Genomic DNA, 21,740 nt, shown 5'->3' on the forward strand with positions numbered 1-21,740 from the left:
CTCCAGGTGGGGCTTTGCAAACTTAGGGGGTGCAGGGGGGTGCTGGCTGTGCCCTGGCGGGCCTGAAGGCTGAGCGTGGGCCCAAGGAGGCGCCAACTGCTTGGGTCTCCGCCAGCCCCGGCAGACACCAACCTGCAGCTTTCTGAAAGGCGTCCACGGCGCTCTCCAGGCCAGCCTGCGTCTGCCGGTTGCACCGGGTGGCGATCTGCGTGTAGAGGGCTCCGATGTTGAACAGGACGCTGGCCTTCTCCAGCAGCAGGTTCTGCTGGTTGACGGGCACCCCGGTGAGGGAGTCGTACCTGTGCCAAAGACACGTGCTGAGGATACGGCCCCTCGGCTGGCGCGGGACAGGCTGCAGGCGGTGGGTGGAAGCAGACACACTGCATTTCTCGACTGAGAGTCAAAGGTGCGCGGCATGCCGTGAGGCTTTCGCGGCAAAGCAAGAGGAGCAACGTCCAGACCGCACTGGGTAAAGAGACACCCCGATCACACTCAAAAAATGAGATGTCCTGGGGCTGGAGCGATAGCACAGCGGGTAGGGTGTTTGCCTCGCACTCGGCCAACCCCGGTTCAATTCCCAAGCATCCCATAGGGTCCCCTGAGCACCGCCAGGGGTGATTCCTGAGTGCAGAGCCAGGAGTAACCCCTGTGCATTGCCAGGTGTGACCCAAAAAGAAAAAAAAAAAAGACATTCTTCGGGTGGGCAGGTGCCCACACAGACGGTGGGCTAGCCTAGCCACACAGAAGCAGGATCATTCAGCACTGCAAGGGGACAGACAGCCAAGCCGTGGACAACATGCAGGCGCCGACATGCCTAGGGGGGGAGAGCCAATCTGCACGGGCCACCTACTGTTCCACGCCAACTAAGTGACGCTCTGGAAAAGGCAAACAATGAAGATAGGAGAATCAGGGGCCGCCAGGGTCTTCGAGGAGCAAAGAGAAGAGAAGAACCGGTGGACCACAGGGCGGCAGCGGTGCGGGGGGAGGTGGCGGTGGGAGGGGGGAAGAGGAGTCAGTGGGGAGGTCATTGGGAGCAGCATAATGGACATTTGTCCCAGCTCACAGGATGTTCTCCACCCAAAAAGAGTGAACTGGATTCAGAGTAAACTTAAAAGTGTATTCAAAATTATGCAGGACCCACTAGGGCAGGCTTGGGTGGTGGCCGGGAAATTGGAGATAATGGTGGTAGGATTGGTGTTGGAATATTGAGTGGAATAAACGGAGGGAACGCTCTGGGGGAGGATGTTGAGCACTGTATGTGTGAAACCCTGTCCTGAGTGGCATTATAAATCACGGGGCTTCAAACTTTTTTTTAAAAAAAAGAGTAAAACTCCTTGGGGGTGGAGTGATAGCACAGCGGGTAGGGCATTTGCCTTGCACGAAGCTGACCCGGGTTCAATTCCCAGCATCCCATATGGTCCCTCGAGCACTGCCAGGAGTAATTTCTGAGTGTATGAGTCAGGAGTAACCCCTGTGCATCGCCGGGTGTGACCCAAATAGAAAGGAAAAAAAAAGTAAAACTCCAGGAGAGGGTCAGAGAGCTAGTACAACGTACGGTGCTTGTCCTGCATGCAGCTGACCCAAGTTCGATCCCTGGTGCTGTATATGGTAACCCTGAGCCTGGCCAGAACTGATCCTTGAGCCCAGAACCAGGAGTAAGCCCTGGGCACTGGCGTGTGGCAAACAAAGCAACAACAACAAAAACCCCAATAAAACAAACCAAATGACCCCTCATTCTTCCAACAACAAAGACGAAACTGTAATTGTTAGCTAGGATAATTCGGAGGGGTGGGGTGGGTCTTCAAGTGGTGCTTAAGAGGCCTGGGAGAACCCGGGGGTCATGCAAGGGTCTAAAGACGTGATGTTAGTCCAGCCCTCAAACTGACGAGGGACTATGTGATGCCAGGGACAAAATGTGGGTTGGCTGCATGCATGGCAAGTGCCTTAACCCCTGTCCTGTCACTCTGCAACCCTCTTCTTGCTGCCGGGGATCCAACTCACGCATTACTGCTGAGTCACATCACTGACCCCTGACCTATGACTCTGGGGGAAAAATGTCTCGAAGAAGATCAGCTGTTGCCATAAGTATTATGGAGGGGATGCTGAATGTGGGACAGGTTCGAGGCTGGGGGTGTAGGAATGCACAGGAAGTCTCTGTATCTTCCCCCAAATTTTGCTGTGAACCTCAAACTGCTCTTAAAAGTGTATCCAAAATTATGCAGGACCCACTGGGGCAGGCTTGGGTGATGGTCGGGAAAAACTGGAAATAATGGTGATGGGAAGGTGCAATGATGGTGGGATTGGTGTTGGGGTATTGAATGGAATAAATCATCGTGAATAGCTTTACAACACTAAAATTATATTAAAAACAAACTTTTGCAGGACCCGAACAAATGAATGACCTAAATAACACTAAGATACAGTTTTAGACTCTAAGATCACTTTAGAGGGAAAGAGGGGGAAGGATGAGGGGGCACAAAAATCAGTTGTCTGGTATAGGATAAATTTTCAATTTTAGCCATACATTTGATGCACGAGATGCCGATGTTGACTTAGAACTGTGACACCTTAAGTTATAAGGCAGTGTTCCTTCAAAAACAAGTCATTCTAGCCTTAATAAGTCAGGCCTCAAATGCAGCAGACCTGACCTCAATTCCCAGCACTGCAGGGTCCCCAGGCCCTGAGTGTAGCCATGAGTAAGTGTGCTCCTGCAGCCCTCTCAAAAAAAAAAAAAAGTTATTTTTACTGACACCCAAGGACAGTAGACAAGGGCTAGGAATATGGCTCCATAGCTGGAAGCCTGCCTTATGAGCTGTGGGAGAAGGCAGCTGGAGTAGAGAAGGGATCACTAAGTCAATGATGGTTGGGGGCATCATTCGGGATGAAAGACGTGTGCTGAGAGTATAAAGGACCAAACGTGATTGATGGCCTCCCAGTATCTGCATTGCAAACCATAAAGCCCAAAAGTAGAGAGAGAATATGGGGGAGATTGTCTGCCATAGAGACAGGGGGAGGGTTGGTTTGGATGGGGGGGATACCGGGGACATTGGTGGTGGAGAATGCGCACTGGTGGAGGGATGGGTGTTTGATCACTGTATGACTGAAACTCAAACATGAAAGCTTTGTAACTGTATCTCAAGTTACAGTTGAACAGTGATTTAATAGAAAAAAAAAGATTTTTTTTGAATGGTGATTCAATAGAAAAAAAAGATTTTTTAAAAATAGCCCCCAAAATTTTAAAAACAATATATATACGTGTGTGTATAAATGTTCTCATAAATGAATGACATAGTTTCTAAGCCTTCATAATTCTTCCTGAGTCCAAAGGGCTCAGGATTTGCTCCCATGGACCCCTGAGGTGCAGCTTCCTAAGCCCTTTGCCCTAACCCCAAGGGCATGTGCAGGGAAGGGGCCCTGCCTCCAACGGGAAGGCGGCCCCCTGTGGTGGCGAGCCAGCAGGTGCCGGGCTGGACTTCCTGTCCTTCCACCTGCACGCAGAGAGCAGCTATGGAAACAGCACGAAGCAGCAGCACTCGGCCTCCGAAATACTGAGCATCAAAGACGCTGCTACTCGCCGTGGAGAACAGGATCCACATCTGGTCTGCCCGTCGCCCCTTTGGTCCAGAACCTGCTCCCCGTCCCTCCCAGCTGGGCAAGTGTCGCTTCTGGTAAGTTCCACCTCTTTACCCCATGACTCCCCAGCGACCACACAGGGCGTGCAGAAACATCTCTGCTCAGCTCACTGGGCCCGTGAGGCCAGGCTGGTGGGCGCTCTGTCCCCTCTGTACATAACCAGGGTTTACTCGCCAGCGCAGAGCGGGGCCCCGGGCTGGGCACCTACCAGGTAAACAAGATGCCCATGTGGCGGCTGGGCGGGCAGAAGCGGCTCTCGATGAAGCCCAGCTGGATGAAGTAACCCATCAGCAGCTCCACACCGGCCTCGTCCCGGCTGGGGGTCCTGCAAGCCTGAAAGGATAGAAAACCCCAAGGGTTAGGGGGGCAAGCGGCAGAGATGCAACCACAATCGGGTCTGGGGACCGTGGGAGCAAAGTGCACTGAGCACTCAGGAGGGGCAGAAGAGCTGATGGGTGGATGGATGCAGGAGCCCCAGGGTCAGCCCCCAGGGTGCCTCCCCAGACCTGCACCCTCTCTGCTTTCTCAGATGCGTGTGCAAGGGAATGGAGGACTCCGCCAGCTCCGGGGGAAATTCCACCGGACGCCCAGTGCCACGGGGATCTTCTGCCAGCGCTACCTGTCTGAGATCCATGAGGTCTGCGATCTCGTCTTCATAGGCCGAGCTGTCTTCACTGTAATGCTCCAGGATGAAGTCCTGGAAGGAAAAGGAGGCAAGTAGCTGTAGGGTGTGATTCTAAATTAAATATGCAAAACAGTAACGTCCACTCTGCCTCCCCACTTGAGAAGGGGCCCAGACGGACAGAGCGAAGGCGCTTGGCCTTGCACACGGGCAACCCTGATTCGGGTCCCCCAGAGCAATGCCGGAGCAGAGTGACCCTGGAGCAGAGAATCAGGAATAAGTCCTGAGCCCTGTGACCACATCCCCCCCCCAAAACACACATAAAATATCCTGAAACAGATCAGCGACACTATCCACTAGTGAATTTCCAGGTGGTGGGGCTTGTTTTCCTGATGATACGCTAATTTTTTATTGAAAAATGTGTTTGGGGCCAGGGATGGGGCTCAGCTGGCAGCACGTGTCTTGCGTGTGTGGGACCCCGGGACTGATTTCTCAGAAGCACACACAAAAATGGCTTGGTGGGGACCCAGGGAGGGCTCGGTGGCACAGTTCAAGGGGAAGGCACGTGAAGGCCACTGTGAAGGCCACTGTTCACTCCTGGAACTTCTCAGGCCTGGCTGGCTCGGCTGCTGGGGACCCCCGGCACCCCAACAAAGAGAGTGGCATCCGGTAAACACCCCAACCAGAGCGGGGAGCATCACAACCAATTATGAGTACCACAGCCCCCGTCATCACAGACACAACAAAGGGGAGGGGGACGGCCTTTGCAACACCCTTTCCCGGCCTGACGACACGTGGATGTCGTAGATACTCAGGGGCTCGGCCCTTCACTCCCTGAAACACCCTCAGTCTCCGGCACGGGCATTCCTGGCAAAGCAACTCCCGTCTGGGCATGGGCCCTTTGCCCCAGCGGCCTGGGGCGTCTCCACAGCCGAAGGACCAGCCGATGAGGACTCTGAGCACGGCCACAGGAGCCCCCTGAGGTGCCACGGCTCTCGGGCCGCGTAGATGCGAAACAACGATCCTTCCCTGTGGGGCTTTCAGAGCAGATGAGAGTGTGTGTTTGGCAGGGGGAAGGGGCGGTGAGGAGTGTGTGTGGGAGTGTGTATGTGTGTGTGTATGTGTGTGTGTATGTGTGTGTGTATGTGTGTGTGAGCATATGTGTGGGTGTGAGTGTGGGTGAACATGGGTGTATATGTGTGTGAGTGTGTGGTGTGTGTGTGTGTGTGTGGAAATGTGAGTGTGTAGGTGGGGGGTGAGTGTGTGGGTGTGTGTGAGAGGGTGTGTGAAAGTGCGGGTGTGTGAGTGGGTATGGGTGTGAGTGTGTGGGTGTGAGGGTATATGAGTGTGTGTGGAAATATGGGGGAATGTGGGGGGAGTGTGAGTGTACGGAAGTGTGTGTGTGTGTGTGTGTGTGTGTGTGTGTGTGTGAGAGAGAGAGAGAGAGAGAGAGAGAGAGTGTGTGGGAGAGTATGTGGGTATATGTGGCAATGTGTATGTGTGGGGGAGTGTGTGAGTGTGTGGAAGTGTGTGTGGGAGTGTGGGAAAGTGTATGTGACTGTGGGAGTGTGGGAGTGTGTGTGTATCCGGGTCACACCTGGCAGAGCTGATGGCTCACCCCTGGTTCTGCGCTCACTGGATACTGAATATACTTCAGGAGACAGGCTGCCTGCAAGGAAAATGCCTCAGCCCCTGTAACTAGCTCCCCAGCCTCCTCCTGCTTTGTGTGAACTCAGTGAACACACACACACACACACACACACACACACACCCCTTCATCTTACAAAAACAGGATTGTTCTGAACGGCAACACAACTTTGCTTTGTTTCTCTTCTGTAAACTGGCAATCGACCAAAGGTTTTCCTGTGCCATGAAATGTTCTCGGACACGCGTCTTAGTGGTTGTGCAACCCTCCAGCTCGTGAATGTCCCATTCATGCATCCAGGTGCCGGCCGGTGTGCCCCGTGACATTCTCTACCCCCTTCGACTGCACTTGTGAGTCACTTCCAGGCTTTTGCAATGAAAGAGAACGCCGGGCCGGCATCTCCGACTGGCTCCTAGCATTCATCCCGGGATGTCCTGCTGGGGCCAAACGCAGGTGGCGGGTACCTCTGGCCTTTGAGCGAGGTGACAGTTACCCAGCCTCTCCTTGCATTTTGTGACGCTGTCTCAGATGTTCCTCCCCTTGCAGAGTAGCATTTGTGAAGTCTGAAATGGTTTTCAAAGGCGACGGACAGTGGCAAGAGTTAAGGTGACAGGGCCGAAGAAGCAGTACAGTGGGTAGGGTTCTTGCCTTGCACGTAAGCGACCCAGGCATGATCCCTGGCACCACAGATGGTGCCCTGAGCACTGCCAGGAGTGATCCCTGAGCACTGTCCGGTGTGGCCCAACCACAAACAAACCAAAACATAAGAGTTAAGGGGCTGGAGCGACAGCGAGTAGGGCGTTTGCCTTACACGCAGCTGACCCAGGTTCGATTCCCAGCATCCCATATGGTCCCCCAAGCACCACCAGGAGTAATTCCTGAGTGCATGAGCCAGGAGTAACCCCTGAGCATCACCGGGTGTGACCCAAGAAGAAAAAAAAAAAGAGTTAAAATGAGGACAACCCAGGGCTCCCCGACGGGCACCCAGAGAGCAAGGAGAAAGCCCACCACTGGGACATGCCCAAAGAACAGTGAATGTGCTCCGTGGACTGGCACATTGTTCCAGAAACTTCTACTGCCTCCCAGCAAACACTTCTGTAACGGGGTAAACAATACTGAAAATAAATTAGGAGGAACCTTACAATAACCTCATAAGGCCAAAGGGGTTTTGAGAAATTCTAAACATATTCCTGACTTAAAACAGATCAAAACAGATTTCGCAGGATTAAAGATATCTAGCACAAGCCGGGGAAGTGGCTCAGTGTGAAAGCTCCTGCCTCGAAGGGCGGGGCCCTGGGTTCCATCCTCTTCCTCCCACGGTACCCCAAACAAGTAGAAAGTGAAAATCTCCCTGAAGCCCATCGTACTTCACGGTAACCATCAGGAATAAGACAGGGCTTTCACTTCCCGGCTAAGAGTACAGACATTCCTAAAATATCTAAGAATTGAGCTTCCATTTGACTTGGCAACCCCACTTTTTGGAATATACCCTAAGGGCCCCCCCAAACAATCTGGAGTAAAGCCATCTGTCCTCCTATGCTCATTGCAGCACTAGTCACAACTGCCAACATCTGGAAAACAACCCAATGTCCAAGAAAAAAACTATGGTACATCTACACAGTGGAATATTACTTGGTCATAAGGAAAATTAAAGACACACAGTTTGCTGCAACATGGGTGGACCTGGAGAGTATCACATTGAGTGAAGTTAGTCAGAGGGAGGGACCGATACAGAATGATCCCTCCCCGTAGGCGGGACATAAACAGAATGGCGGAATGATGGATACTCAAAGGCAAATGGAAACAGAGAACATGAAAGCTGGTATCCAGCAGGACCAGTCTGGGGACTGGCCAGGGAGGGCCAGCATCTATGGTGTAGGGAGGGAAGCACTCAATCCGGACGGGAGGAGGTGCTGAAAGGTGGCGAAGTGTTACGTGTGGAACCCTATCAGCAACAGGACCGGAAGCCACGGTGCAAAAACGTAAATACACAAACAAATAAAGCGCCTCTCCTCGGGGCAGGCAGGCGGGAGGGAGGTAAATGGGGCCGAGGGGACACTGGTGGAGGGAAGTGGACACAGGCGAGGATATCGGTGTTGAAATATTGCATGTCTGAAACCCAATCATGAGAAACTTTGTCATTTTAGGGTGACTTAAAAAAAAGACAGGACTTTGCAGTTCACTGCTTACACGTACCAGGATTCTGAAAGTTCTCCCACCAACAAATCAAGAAACAAAGATGGACATACTGCAAAGGAACAAAAATTCTAAATTTAAGCCTAGATTTGGGCAGATATTTGCCCAATAATGGCCCATCTACAAAGCTGGGAGCTTCAAAGAGAAACTATTAAATAACAATGGGCAGAGGAGAGAGAGAGAGAGAGAGAGAGAGAGATGGGGGAGAAAGAGAGAGAGGGAAAGAGGGAGAGAGGAGAGAGAAAGGGAGAGAGAGAAGTGGGGGGAGAAAGAGAGAGAGAGGGAGGACACAGGGTTTAGACGCCCGCAGTCGACCAGGGTTCAACCCCTAAGAGCATAGACGGTCTCCTGAGCATCACCAAGAGTGGTCCCTAAGCCCCACCGGGTCTACGGACATACCACCCTGAACGTGCCCGATCTCGTCCCTAAGCCCCACCGGGAGTGGCCCCCAAATAAAACAAACTAGAAAACACAATTCAGTAAAGTGGCAAAAGAGAGTTCTAAGCCGACAGCCCTTTCTCCTTTTCTCCTCTGCTGTTACTGTTGTTGCAGGCAGGGGGCAGGGGAACATGGCAAACCCCTTGTTTGCCATACGGGGGCTCCAGGGCTACGGTGGTCCCAGGCAGCAAAATGAAGCCTCACAGGGCTGGAATTAAAGCATTAGCCTTGCGCGTGGCCAAGCCAAGCTCAATCCCTGGCACCCTATAGAATCCCCCCAAATTGCCAGAAGTGATGGTCCCTGAGCACAGAGTCAGGAGTGAGCCGGCCCGGAGCACAGCCAAGTATGGTCCAAAGCCCCTCACCTCAACATAAAGAAGAGACTCACTGCAAGACTGCTCCACCCACTGAACCACATCAAAAGCCCTCACACAGTCCCTAGAAGAAATAGCCAATTAGAGAGGCAGGACAGTAGGTAGGGCACTGGCCTTACACGCCACAACCCTGGGTTCGATCCCCAGCATCCCATATGGTCCCCTGAGCACAGCCAGGAATGATTCCTGCAGAGTCCCTAGTAACCCCTGAACACTGCCAGGTGTGGCCTCTCCCCCACCCCCGCCCACCTCCAAAAAAAAAAAAAAAGAAGAAGAAAAATTAGAACAGGAACAATATATTCACAGTTGTAACAAAAATACAATGTTCCACAGGCCAGATAGTACAGTGGGCAGGGTGCCTGCCTTGCGTGCAGCCAACCTGAGTTCAATCCCAACACCCCATTTGGTCCCCTGAGCCCCGCCAGAATTGATTCCTGAGTACAGAGCCAGGAGTAAGCTTGGAGTACAAGCCAGGTGTGGTCCAAAAACCAACAACAACAATACAAATATACTGTTCCTTGAACTAAACTTAATTCATCAAGGAGGTAACTATTAAACATTACTGAAAATCTTCAAGTTATTGAGTTCAAGGGTGTAGCTCAACAGTAGAGAACTTGCCTTGTATTTGTGAGGTCCTTAGTTCAATCCCCACGGAAGAAAGAAATGAAGTTTTTAAGTTTTAAATAAAAAAAACTTAAGTTTTTTATTTCTAGAACCAGAGCAATAGCACAGTGGGTAGGGCATTTGCCTTGAACGTGGCTGAACTGGGTTCGATCCCCAGCATCCTGTATGGTCCCCTAAGGACCCCCAGGAATAAATCCTGAGTGCAGAGCCAGGAGTAACCCCTGAGCTTCGCCAGGTATCACCCAAAAAAGGCAAAAAAAGAATATTTTTTCTTTCATTTTTCATTAAATAAGTGTCTTGGTGTGTGCTAGATATTGAACCCAGCACTTCATACCTGTGAGGTCTGTGTTCTACAATTAAACCCTAAAGTAATTTTTTTTTTTGGGGGGGGCGCCCAAGTGCTACTCCTGGTAATATTCTGCCAACTGGACCAAATGGCTCATGCCAAGGTCAGCACCAGAACTCAGCACTGTGCTGGCCCAGTGGTACTGGGAACCACCACCCAGAGGCATCAGGAAGGGGGTGCCCAGGGTTGCCCTGGGAGATAGACAGGACATGCATGGTCAGGGATAAAACTCGGGGTCTTAGGTCGAAGAGATAGTCCAATGGGTAGGATGCTTGCCTTACATGCCTTCCCTTGCCTTGCCTTGTTCAATCCTCAGCCTCCCATACGGTCCCCTGAACACCACCAGGAGTAATTCCTGAGTGCAGAGCCAGGAGTAACCGCTGAGCACTGCCAGGGTTAGCCCAAAAACCAAAAGAAAAAAAAAGTTTTTTTAAAAAAGGGGGGTCTTGCCCGTGCAAGAATGCACCTCCAACCCCAGAACTACCTCCCTGGCCCTCAATTTTTTTTTTTGACAATACAGAAATGTGCCCATAACACTTGCAAGTAAGTTAGGAGGAAACTTACAACAACCTCACAAGGCCAAAGGGGTTTTGAGAAATTCTAAACATATTCCTGACTTAAAACATAGTAAACTAGATCCAAACAGATTTCGCAGGATAAAAGATATCTAGCACAAGCCGGGGATGTGGCTCAGTGTGAAAGCTCCTGCCTCGAAGGGCGAGGCCCTGGGTTCCATCCTCTTCCTCCCACGGTACCCCAAACAAGTATAACACTTGCAATCCTGCCATCAAATTGACATCAGCCGCTGAAAACATTACATCCATGGGTGAAAACGAGCAATGACCTGAAGATGCCAGTTTTTCCACATTCAGCTACGGAACTCCCATGGAAGCCATGCCCAGAGAGAGATGGCTCAGTGGGCTGGGGTACAGGTCGGCACAGTCCTCCTGACCCCTGGGTGTGGCCGGGGACAAAGAACAAACAAACAAAAACTGACAAGTCCCCAGAGTGCTATTAGGGGGGGAAGCGTGACAAAAACCTGAGAGGAAAACCATGAACGGAAACCAGACATCTGGGAACTCGGAGGAACGGGAGGCTGGAGCAGGGCTGCGTGCAGAGATGCACAAAGGCTGCAGCATGAGGAGCGGCTGGCGACGCCAGGCCCGGGCCTGCAGAGGTGGGGATGTGGGAGTCAGGTCCTTGGCCGCCGCCAGCCTTCCTTCCTGGGACTGGGGGAGGCCGGAGCCTCCCGCCCTGTGCCCTCAGAGGGGCCCAGAGGTGGAATCGAAGATTGCTGCCTATGGCATCGTGGGCGTATGTGCCAAGAGCAGCCAGCCAGGAGGGGGCGGGGCAGCAGCTGAGCCCCTCTCGCCGCTCCTCCTCCGAGCTCTGCCTCTTGCTGTCCACTGCCCTGTGGGTGAAGCCCGTGAGGGGGATTGAGGGCCGGGACGTGTCGGTACCACAAATGATCCTGCAGAGTTCAAGCACGCACATGAAAAAAATAAGTAAATAAATGGTAGAATCCTGTATCATATTTGGGCGGGGGCACGTAAAGGGTGTAGGGGGCACCCCAGGTGATGCTTGGGGGTTGCTCCTGTGCTCACGATTCACTCCTGGCAGAGCTCAGCACACCATGGCATGCTGGAGTTGAACTGGGGACAGCCACATGCAAGCAAGCACCCTACCCACTATGTTCTCTCTCCACTCCCTATGCTGTATTTTTTACCCCCAAATACCAGAGAGAAGGTCGGAGCAGTAGTACAGTGGGTAGGGCGTTTGTGTTACACATTGTCAACCCAGGTTCGATCCCCGGCATCCCATATGGTCCCCCAAGTCATTCCTGAGTGCAGAGCCAGGAAACATTTCTCCTGGTCCCTTACACAGTAAGCAGTGTGCACCGCGGGGTATGGAAAACTCTGTGTGTGTGTGTGTGTGTGTGTGTGTGTGAGAGAGAGAGAGAGAGAGAGAGAGAGAGAGAGAGAGAGAGAGAGAGAGAGAGACAGACAGACAGAGAGACAGAGAGACAGAGAGAGAAGCAAGATAACGGTAACTTATTTAGGAAGATGTGAAGGAAGGGAAAGTCAAAAGTGTGTGTTCAAGAGAGATCACGGGCTTGAAGAGCAAGCCGAGATGCTGAAAACTTTTAAAGCATTAAAAAAAACTATGGCAAGAAAATTGTATTCTTGGGTCTGGAGCAATAGCAATAGCACAGCAGGTAGGGCATTTGCCTTGCACGCGGCAGACCTGGGTTCGATTCCCAGCATTCCATATGGTCCCCAGGAGTAACTCCTGAGTGCAGAGCAATAATAAACAAAGGTCACAAAAATCAGTATAGTTCTGTAACTGCGTATCACCATAGAGTCATAGCTATGCTTATAAAGCAGAAGTGAGGGCTGGAGTGATAGCACAGCGGGTAGGGCGTTTGCCTTGCACGCAGCTGAGCCAGGTTCGATTCCCAGCATCCCATATGGTCCCTTGAGCACCGCCAGGGGAAATTCCTGAGTGCAGAGCCAGGAGTAACCCCTGTGCATTGCCAGGTGTGACCCCCCCCAAAAAAAAAAAGTGAAAGGGGCCAGGAGAAATCTGTAATGCATAATGCATATAAGGGCAGTGATCCTTCTGTGGAAAGAAGTCTCAGAGGGAAGGAGGGCAAGACAACGGGAATGCTGACAAAGGGCAGAGACCAGCGTTTCGAAGGTCAGGCAAACTTGCTCAGCTCAGCACGGAAGGAATGTGAGCAAACTGTAGCGGTATCACTCCTACCTGGTTACACAAAACTCACAAAGATATTTCAAGAAGTTAAAATGACAAATGAGGGGCTGGAGCAATAGCACAGCGGGTAGGGCGTTTGCCTTGCACGCGGCTGACCCGGGTTCGATTCCCAGCATCCCATATGGTCCCCTGAGCATGGCCAGGGGTAATTCCTGAGTGCAGAGCCAGGAGTGACCCCTATGCATCGCCAAGTGTGACCCAAAAAGCAATAAAATAAAATAAATAGATAAATAAAATAAAATGGCAAATGAGGGGCTGGAGCGATAGCACAGTGGGTAGGGCGTTTGCCTTTCACGCAGCTGACCCAGGTTTGATTCCCAGCATCCCAAATGGTCCCCTGAGCACCACCAGGGGTAACCCCTGTGCGTTGCCAGGTGTAACCCAAAAAAGCAAAACGAAATAAATAAATAAAATTTTAAAAATAAATAAATAAATAAGGGGCCGGAGCGATAGCACAGCAGGTAGGGCGTTCGCCTTGCACGCGGCCGACCTGGGTTCGATCCCCGGCATCCCATATGGTCCCCCAAGCACCGTCAGGAGTAATTCCTGAGTGCAGAGCCAGGAGTAACCCCTGAGCATCGCTGGGTGTGACCCAAAAGGCAAAATAAATAAATAAATAAATAAATAAATAAATAAATAAATAAAATGGCAAACAAGAGGCCAGAATAATAGTGCAGCAGGTGAGGTTTGAACACAGCCCGGGTTCGATCCCTGGCACCCTGGATGGTTCCCTGAGCACAGCCAGGAGTAATTCCTGAGTGTAGGGCCGGGAGTAACCCAGGGTGGGTGGGACCTTCCAGTATTCTTATTTGTCTTGGTTATTTTTTGGTCATTTCACAATACTGTCGTTGACCAAAAACAGTCAACGGGGCCAAGGTAATATAAGAGGTGAAGGTTCTTTCTTGCAGACAGTCAACCCTGGTTCAATTCTCAGCACTATACGCTCCTCTGAGCACCATCAACAATGAACCCTGAGCTCAGAGCCAGGAGCAGACCCTGAGCACAGTCAGGTATGGGTGCAAAAACAAAAACAAAACAAAAAGAAGAAAAAAAAATGAAGTTTTATTTAAAGGCAATAACAATAGATCTCTGACCCTCCCCCCAAAAAAGAAAAAACAAAACCTCATTTTGATGGTGACAGTTCTTTTTTTTTTCTTTTTTCTTTTTAAGGTGTTTGGGTTACACCCGGTAATTCTCAGGGGTTACTCCTGGCTCTGAACTCAGGAATTAATTCCTGGAGGTGCTCTAGGGACGATGCTGGGTGCCAGGAGTCGAACCCAGGTCAGCAGCATGCAAGGCAAGCGCAATACCCACTATACTATCTCTCCAGCCCCTCATGGGGCTTTTTAATCCTATTTTCTTCATTAAAAATGAAGAAACTCCCGTGAGGAGGCTTACCGGCATGAACTATCACACGGACGCATGGGTTGCATCTGAGAGACAACTGAAATTGCCCAAATCCAGTCAGCTACTTCTGCAGCAACCATTGTCGTCAACAAATGTGGAAGGGAGAAAATAGAACAGCCCTTCATGTGCTCTTGTGTACGAGCGACATTTGTCGCGTTCCTTTCTTGCTGAAATAACATGGTTGGAAACCCCAGCTGAGCAGTGGTCAAGTCAGTCATTCCGTAGCATGTGATTTTCCTTCTCTCTTGCTTTCGTGTGGAATTCAGCGCGTGATACATGGGGTTCCCTACAGATGCCCGCAAAAATAGCCCCACGTTTCTCCTCTCAAACGCCGGCCGGGAACAACCCAGTAACTCTGTCCAGACCATTTGCAAAGGCACGAAGGGCACTTGCACAGACTAAAGGGCTGTCGGGAGCCTCAGAGACCCGCGCAAGCGCAAACCTGTGGAACGTCAGCTGGGAGATGTGGGTCCCAAATTGCTGGAAATCTCAGGCCTACAAATGCTGGATCCTGTCTGACTGACTTCCACGGTCCCTTCTCAAGCTCCAAACTCAAGCCGGCTCACAGGGATGGGGACCAGGGTTTAAGCACGCGTGCCCAGAGCCAGAGTGACAGTACAACAGGTTTGTCGTGTACACCTGGGTTGACCCAGGTTCTATCTCCAGCACCTCATATGTCCCCTGAGCACTGCCAGGAGGGCCCCTTGAGTGCAGAGCCAGCAGTTAGACCTGAGCACTGCCAGATGTGGCCAAACAAACAAACAGGAGTATCTAAAGAGCACTGGGAGAAATCAAGGCAGAGGCAGGCCCGGCCCGGAATGCCGGTGAGGAAAACACCTACCAATGGCTTCGGAAAGGACACGTTTCACCAACACACCACAGGCCTGTTCTCTAGGCTGGAAGCCGCCCACGATGAGTCAATGAGCAGAATGACTGAAAAAAAGCTAAACTCTGAAGCCTTTTCCCCGAAGCTGGGATTTACCCGATACCACAAGCCTGTTCTGGAAAGTTCTGAGACAGGCACTACCTTCCACCCCTTTCTCCTCCTGAGGAAGTTTGAGGTGATTCATCAAAACAGTGCTGCAGCTGGGAGAGACGGCGCCCCAGGCAAGGGTGGCCTTGTGGGCCCTCCCCCACCTGCACGGGGTGCCTCCACGGGGCACCTGTCTCCTGCCCCCCACCCCCCCACCGGGCCTGAGCACTCCAGCGCCCAGCAGAGACAGACAGGGGTGCAGCAGCAGGAACCGGCTGCCCACTGGACGAAGGTAAGAGGAGCCGGACGCCCGTCACGTCGGCGAACATCTGAACAGAGATGGACTGGACAAAGACGGACACCCAGGCCTTTGGGGTGGGGGTGTCCGTGTCCATTACTCAAAGCTAGTCAAAGCAACGCACTAATCCCTTTGATTTAAAAGAAAAAGTGATGCCAGGCACCGGACCCAGAACCTAACACACTTGATTTACTTTGGAATGCAAAGATAGATGCACGGACTTTGAGGGCAAACGTGTAAGGAAGTGACTGCAGTCAAATATCGCTGGTGGCGCTCAGGCTGTGTGTGTGTGTGTATGTGTGTGTGTGTGACTGCAGTCAAATATCCCTGGTGGTGCTCAGGCTCTCTGTGTGTGTGTGTGTGTGTGTGTGTGTGTGTGTGTGTGTGTGTGTGTAAGCCCTGGGTTCAGCACAGTCCCCAGAGCACTGCCTGGGAGCAACCCCTAAGCAACCACTAAATACCGGGTGTGGCCAGAAATCAAAACCCAAAACAACAGACACTGAAACAGGACACTGCAGGGGGAAGCGCGGGGGCCCTGGGGATGGCCCAGAGCTGGGGCACGTTCACCCCGCCCCGCACCCACCACCGCCAAACCAGGTGTAGCCCTGGAAACCCCCAACGCCAACGGGGAGCCCCGTAAGAGGAAGCAAATGAATTCCACAGCACCCCAGGCCCTGAGTGAGGGACGAGGCTGAACTGCCCATCCCCAGGAGCGCTGGAAGGAAGGAGAGGGAGTGAGTGTGAGTGTGAGTGAGTGTGAGTGTGAGTGTGAGTGTGAGTGGCAGGTCTCCGCGTGGCCGGCTAGGGGCTCAGGTCACCTTGCAGAAACCAAGGGACACTTGGTCCTGAGCCAAGGCCTCCCACGGGGACAGCAAATAAGAAAGGAAACCAGTCTCACGGCTCTGCCCTTTGCGCCAGCGCCCCGGGCCTACCTTGAGAACGACGGAGAAGTCAACATCCTTGGTTTCCTTCAGGCCGAGCGGAATCAAGGGAATCGTGAACTCCTCCCTGTGGGGAAGACGGCAGGCTGGGTGAGCACCCCTCCCCCAGCCCCCCTGCACACCCACACCTGCCCTGGCAGCCAGCTCAGCCCCCCCTCTCCCCCCGACCACAGACGGTGACCAGCCCCACTCCCACGGGCCATCACTGCTCAGGGCTGGCACCTTGTGCTGTCCCGGCTCCACAGTCACACACGTACACACATACACACTTATGCACTCACACATGCATACACACGGAGAGTCACACATTCAGGCACAAGCGTGCGTGATCACTCACACACACGATGTACTCAACATGCAAACACACACTCATGAAGGCACTCACATACACGCACACACACACATATGCACTCTTGTGCAGGCACTCACATATGCATACACACATGCATATTCACTCGTGCATACAGGCACATGCACTGACACATGCAAAGACTCGCACATGTGTGCACACTCACAAATGCACTCACACATGTGCACACACACATGCATACACATGCTGAGAGTCATGAACATACAGGCATAATTACTCAGTTACACATATATGCACTCCCACATGTACTTCCACACATGCACACACACTCACAAATGCACACACACACACCTGCCTGACCAACCCTGTCCTCAGCGAGGAGCTTTTCCTTTCATGGCCTGAGAATCTGTCCATGATGGGGACATGGAGTGGGAGCCAAGGGCTGGGGGTCAGGGGCTGGCTGGACCCACTGCCATCCTGCCTACTCCCGCCCATCCCAGCACGCCCTCCCCTGGGGGTTCCCACCTGTCCTCACTGCCTCCAGCCCGGGCTCTGGGACGCCCCCTCCAGGGCTTCGAGGCATACCCGTCCGGGATTCATCACTGCTCTCAGGGAGACTGAGTCCCCACTGCCCCCAGCCAGAGTCAGACTCTGGCCCACGGCTTCCTTTCCCCTCAGTCCCCCTCACTGGTCACTCGGTCACCCCGGTCTTCTGGCAGGCCGGCTGAGTTTTGCGGAGATCTAGCTCCTGTGTGCGGGTCTGTGAGCCTGCAGCGGCTCTGTCCTCTCTGGGGCAGAAACCAGGGCTGTGCCAACGGGCGTCCCTGGAGGGGGCAGCCAGGCCCGGGCAGTGGGGCAGAGCTGAACTTCCCCCACTGTCTGGGAGCAGCAAGAGTCCCCAGGCCCCTGGCCAGGCCTGCCCTCCACAACCCGGTGCTGAGAGAACCGGCTCTGTGACCATGACTGCCAGGTGGCTGGGGACGGGCGGGGGGGGTCCTTGAGAGGGAGTGGGCAGTGGCAGGGGCCATCAGCAGCGTGCACCAGCTGCCCCACAGGGACTGACCGCCACCACCATCTTGGGACACTTGTGCACTGCCCACGGGCCATTCCTGAGCGCCAGCCCCACCAGTGGAAATCGGCGTCCCTGTAGCCCCTCTGACACACTGCCTTGCGTCTCCCAGGACCCTGGGGCAGAGCAGTGCCACGGGGCACCCGAAGGGACTCGGGCCAGGCATAGGCTGCCGCAGGGTCTGCAGGAAGAGGCTCCGCGCCCTCATGCTTCCCGTGGACTCGACAGAACAAAGCGGGGCGGGGCAGGGGGGCGATGGGAGAAAGCACAGGCCAAGGGGGGCTGGTTTCCGGGGCTCACCCCCCTTTTATTTATTTTTTCTTTTTTTGCTTTTTGGGTCACACCCGGCGATGCACAGGGGTTACTCCTGGCTCTGCACTCAGGAATTACCCCTGGCGGTGCTCAGGGGGCCATATGGGATGCTGGGAATCGAACTCGGGTCGGCTGCGTGCAAGGCAAACGCCCTACCCGCTGTGCTATTGCTCCAGCCCCTTTATTTCTTAATTTATTTAGGCTTTTTGTGTCACACCCTATGATGCTCAGGGGACCAGATGGGTCGGCCACGTGCACGGCAAATGCCCTTCCCCACTGTGCTCTCGCTCTGGCCCCACCAGCCTCCTCTTAAGAAGTCTCACTTCCTTCGGGCTCTCCGGGCTGTGCTCCCCCTTGAACACGCATCTCGCCTGCTTGTCTCTATGTCCTTTTGCTGTTCCCACACTGGAGAAGCCTGTGTTCTCGCCTGAAGACACATATTTCCTCTCTTTCTAAGTAAGTCTCGATAAACACTATCTTGGGGGGCGGACGAGGGGGCAGTGTGACAGTACAGCAGATAGGACATTTGCCTGGGACGTGGCCAACCTGGGTTTGATCCCCGGCATCCCACGTGGTCCCCCGATCACTACCAGGAGTACCTCAGGCCCGCCAGCCGCGACTCTCAAGTGCAGAGCTACGAGAAAGCCCGGAGCACCGCCAGACGGGGCCCCGAAACACAAAGCAAAACGAAACAAAACACATGCTCCCCTTAGACACAGCTTGCCAGAGATCTCTGGCACACCGAGCTATGCCAAGCCAATTCCACTGGGGAGCAGGTGCGCCCTCCCCGCCCGCCCGCTCCAGGTGAAACCCGATGGCCACGAGCTTCCAGGAGCAAAACCCAGGGACGTGGATTCAGGGACTAAGACTCCAGGCCACGTGGCGGCAGTGGAGACGGGCCAGCCCCTTTCCGTCTCTGCGCCGGCTTGGGGTCCTGGCTGTCACGCCCACGATCTGCCTCCGGGCGCCATCTCAGCGCATCAATGGCCTTGATCCAGACTCCCACATGAAGCTCAAAATGGACTAGCTCCCTACAGAGATGTCTCTGGACCCCAACCTTATTTATTTATTTATTTATTTATTTATTTATTTATTTATTTGCTTTTTGGGTCACACCCGGCGATGCACAGGAGTTACTCCTGTCTCTGCACTCAGGAATTACTCCTGGCAGTGCTCAGGGGACCATATGGGATGCTGGGACTCGAACCCGGGTCGGCCGCATGCAAGGCAAACGCCCTACCCGCTGTGCTATCGCTCCAGCCCCTGGACCCCAAACCATTTACAATATCGCTTTGCTCGAGTGGGCACCAGTAACGTTTCCATTGTGAGACTTGTTACTGTTTCTGGCATAGCAAATACGCCACGGGGAGCTTGCCAGGCTCTGCCGTGCGGGTGTGATACTCTCGGTAGCTTGCCGGGCTCTCCGATAGGGACGGAGGAATCAAACCCGGGTCAGCCGCGTGCAAGGCAAACGCCCTACCCACTGTGCTATCACTCCATACTCTGGTTTCTCTTCAGATCATATAAATGAAAATAAAATTTTAAAAATTTAAAAAAAAAAGAAATGCTTCCATTTTCATCTGTAGCCATGTCCCATAAACCCCCCGTGAACTCTCATCCTGGCTGCCCCCCTCCCCGAGCATCCCTGTTCCCCAATGGGGGCTGCACCCCACATGGGTTCCATCTGCACCCCCCACCCCCATGCAGCATGTTCTGGGGCGGGGCCATGAGCTGCAGCCGCCGTGGACTCTTACTCTGTGCTCTGGTAGACGCCCACGGAGATGTTGAGTCCCTCCAGCTCTTCCTTGAGCATCTGCAGGTTGGAGTTCACGTAGCTCAGCTCCAGGCGCACCTGCTCCCGGACCTTGTTGTTGGTGGCTGCCCTGTACAAGAGGGAGAGAGAGACACTCTCAGACAAGCACCCCCGCAGCCGCAGACCAGACGCCCCCCCTCCCACCATCCACACAGGGAACCTGCAGATGCGGAGTGACACAGGGGATGAGCTGTCTCGGAGATGCTGGGCACCTGCCAGGGAAGGAACATGGGCCAACAACACGCTCAGCACGAGGCCACAGACATGGGTGCAGAGGGTCAGCACTGATGACCCAAGAGACCATTTCCAGCCAGCATCAGCTACCCCGGTGTTCAATTCCTGGCACCACCACCACCAAGGAAAAAAAAAAAAATAGATGCACATAGCAAGCCATGGCCACGCAGGATTTATCCCAAAAATGCAAGGTTGGTTTAACATTAGAAAACTGATCAATGGGCCAGCATGACAGTACAGTGGGTTGGCACCTGCCTTGCATGCGCAGATCCAGGTTCAATCTCCGGCATCCCATATGATCCCCTGATCTCTAGCGGGAATGGTTACAGAGTGCAGAGCCAGGAGTAGCCCCTGAGCATCGTCAGGTGTGGCCCCCAAAACAAAACACAGCACAAAATTACTCTGGTTGGGGCCAGCGAGAGTGTACGGAGGCTAAGGTGCTTGCCTTGCATGTGCCAACGCTGGGTCATTCCCCAGCATCACCTATGGTCCCTTTAGCATTATGTGTGATGACCCCCCCAAGCACTGGCACGTGATGTTGACTCCAAGTCCAATTAATTCATTTTGGAGGGAGTGGGGACCACACTTTTCGGTGCTCAAGGCTTACTCCTGACTCTCTGCTCAGGGATCACCACTGGCAGGGCTCAGAGGTGCCAGGGATCGAATCCAAGTTGACCACCTACCCTCTGTACCCACTCTAGCCTCCCCTTGTTGTTACATTTTAAAAGGAATTAGGTGTTTGCTGGCATCCAGCCAACCTCAGTTCAATTTCCCCACCCCACCCCCCACCACCACAATGGACGTGGTGCCCCCAAGTCAAAAGGAGTCATACCTCAGCACAGAGTCAGGGAGAGTGCCTGAACACTGTCAGGTGTGGCATAACCCCACTACCAAAAAAGGGAAGAGAAAAAGAAAAGAAACTCAATATAACAATATATTAGAAAGAATAAAGGGCAAGAAAAGACATGATCAAAAGAAGCAGGTGATAAAGTTCCACACAGACTCATGATTTAAAAAAAAATCAACAAATTAGGAACAAAGGAGAATTTATGAAATTTCATAATGCATCTACAAAAGTCAATGGCCGGGGGCTGGAGTGATAGCACAGTGGGGAGGGCATTTGCCTTGCTCCCAGCCGATCCAGGTTCGATTCCCAGCATCCCATATGGTCCCCTCAGCAACGTCAGGAGTAATTCCTGAGTGCAGAGCCAGGAGTAACCCCTGAGTATTGCTGGGTATGACCCAAAAGCCACACACACACACACACACACACACACACACACACACACACACACACACACACACACACACACACACACACGTCCATGGCTGGCATCAGACGGACGAGCCCGGGCTCCACGGCTGCCCAGGTCCTGCCCCTCCCTCCTACGGCACTCCAGTCTCTGGGGAGACCGAGCAAGAGAAAACCTGGTGGGGTGAAGAGAGTGGTCGAAGAAAAAGTGATGTACAAAATAGAAGCCAATGAAAAGAGTGAAACTGAAAGAGGTGAAAATCATGCTATTAGAAACGAACGGGACCAGAGAGGGTACCTGCTGGCATCCAGCCAACATGACATTTGACCACTATTTGACTAAGAGATTTAGTCACTTGCCTTGTATGTAGCTGACTCTGGTTCAATCCCAGACCTGCGTATGGTTCCCTGAGGATTCTCAGGGGTCAATCCTGAGCACAGAGACAGTTATAGCCCCCTGAGCACCATAGGGGGTGGTCCC

The 21,740-nt window shown here is 53.0% G+C and overlaps 1 protein-coding gene across 1 annotated transcript in view; it reads right to left on the reverse strand.

Annotated features, from left to right (window-relative positions):
• RHPN2 (rhophilin Rho GTPase binding protein 2) overlaps nt 1-21,740 on the reverse strand; it is a 76,997-nt gene that overhangs the window by 23,183 nt on the left and 32,074 nt on the right. Inside the window, exons 3-7 of the mRNA XM_004600705.2 lie at nt 19,715-19,843; nt 16,261-16,336; nt 4,253-4,330; nt 3,842-3,966; nt 133-299 (exon numbers count right to left, since the gene is read on the reverse strand). Coding sequence (XP_004600762.1) covers nt 133-299; nt 3,842-3,966; nt 4,253-4,330; nt 16,261-16,336; nt 19,715-19,843 — 575 coding nt within the window. The remainder of the gene's footprint in view (nt 1-132; nt 300-3,841; nt 3,967-4,252; nt 4,331-16,260; nt 16,337-19,714; nt 19,844-21,740) is intronic.

Source organism: Sorex araneus, chromosome 8, assembly GCF_027595985.1.
Source record: "Sorex araneus isolate mSorAra2 chromosome 8, mSorAra2.pri, whole genome shotgun sequence".
Lineage (NCBI taxonomy): Eukaryota > Metazoa > Chordata > Mammalia > Eulipotyphla > Soricidae > Sorex > Sorex araneus.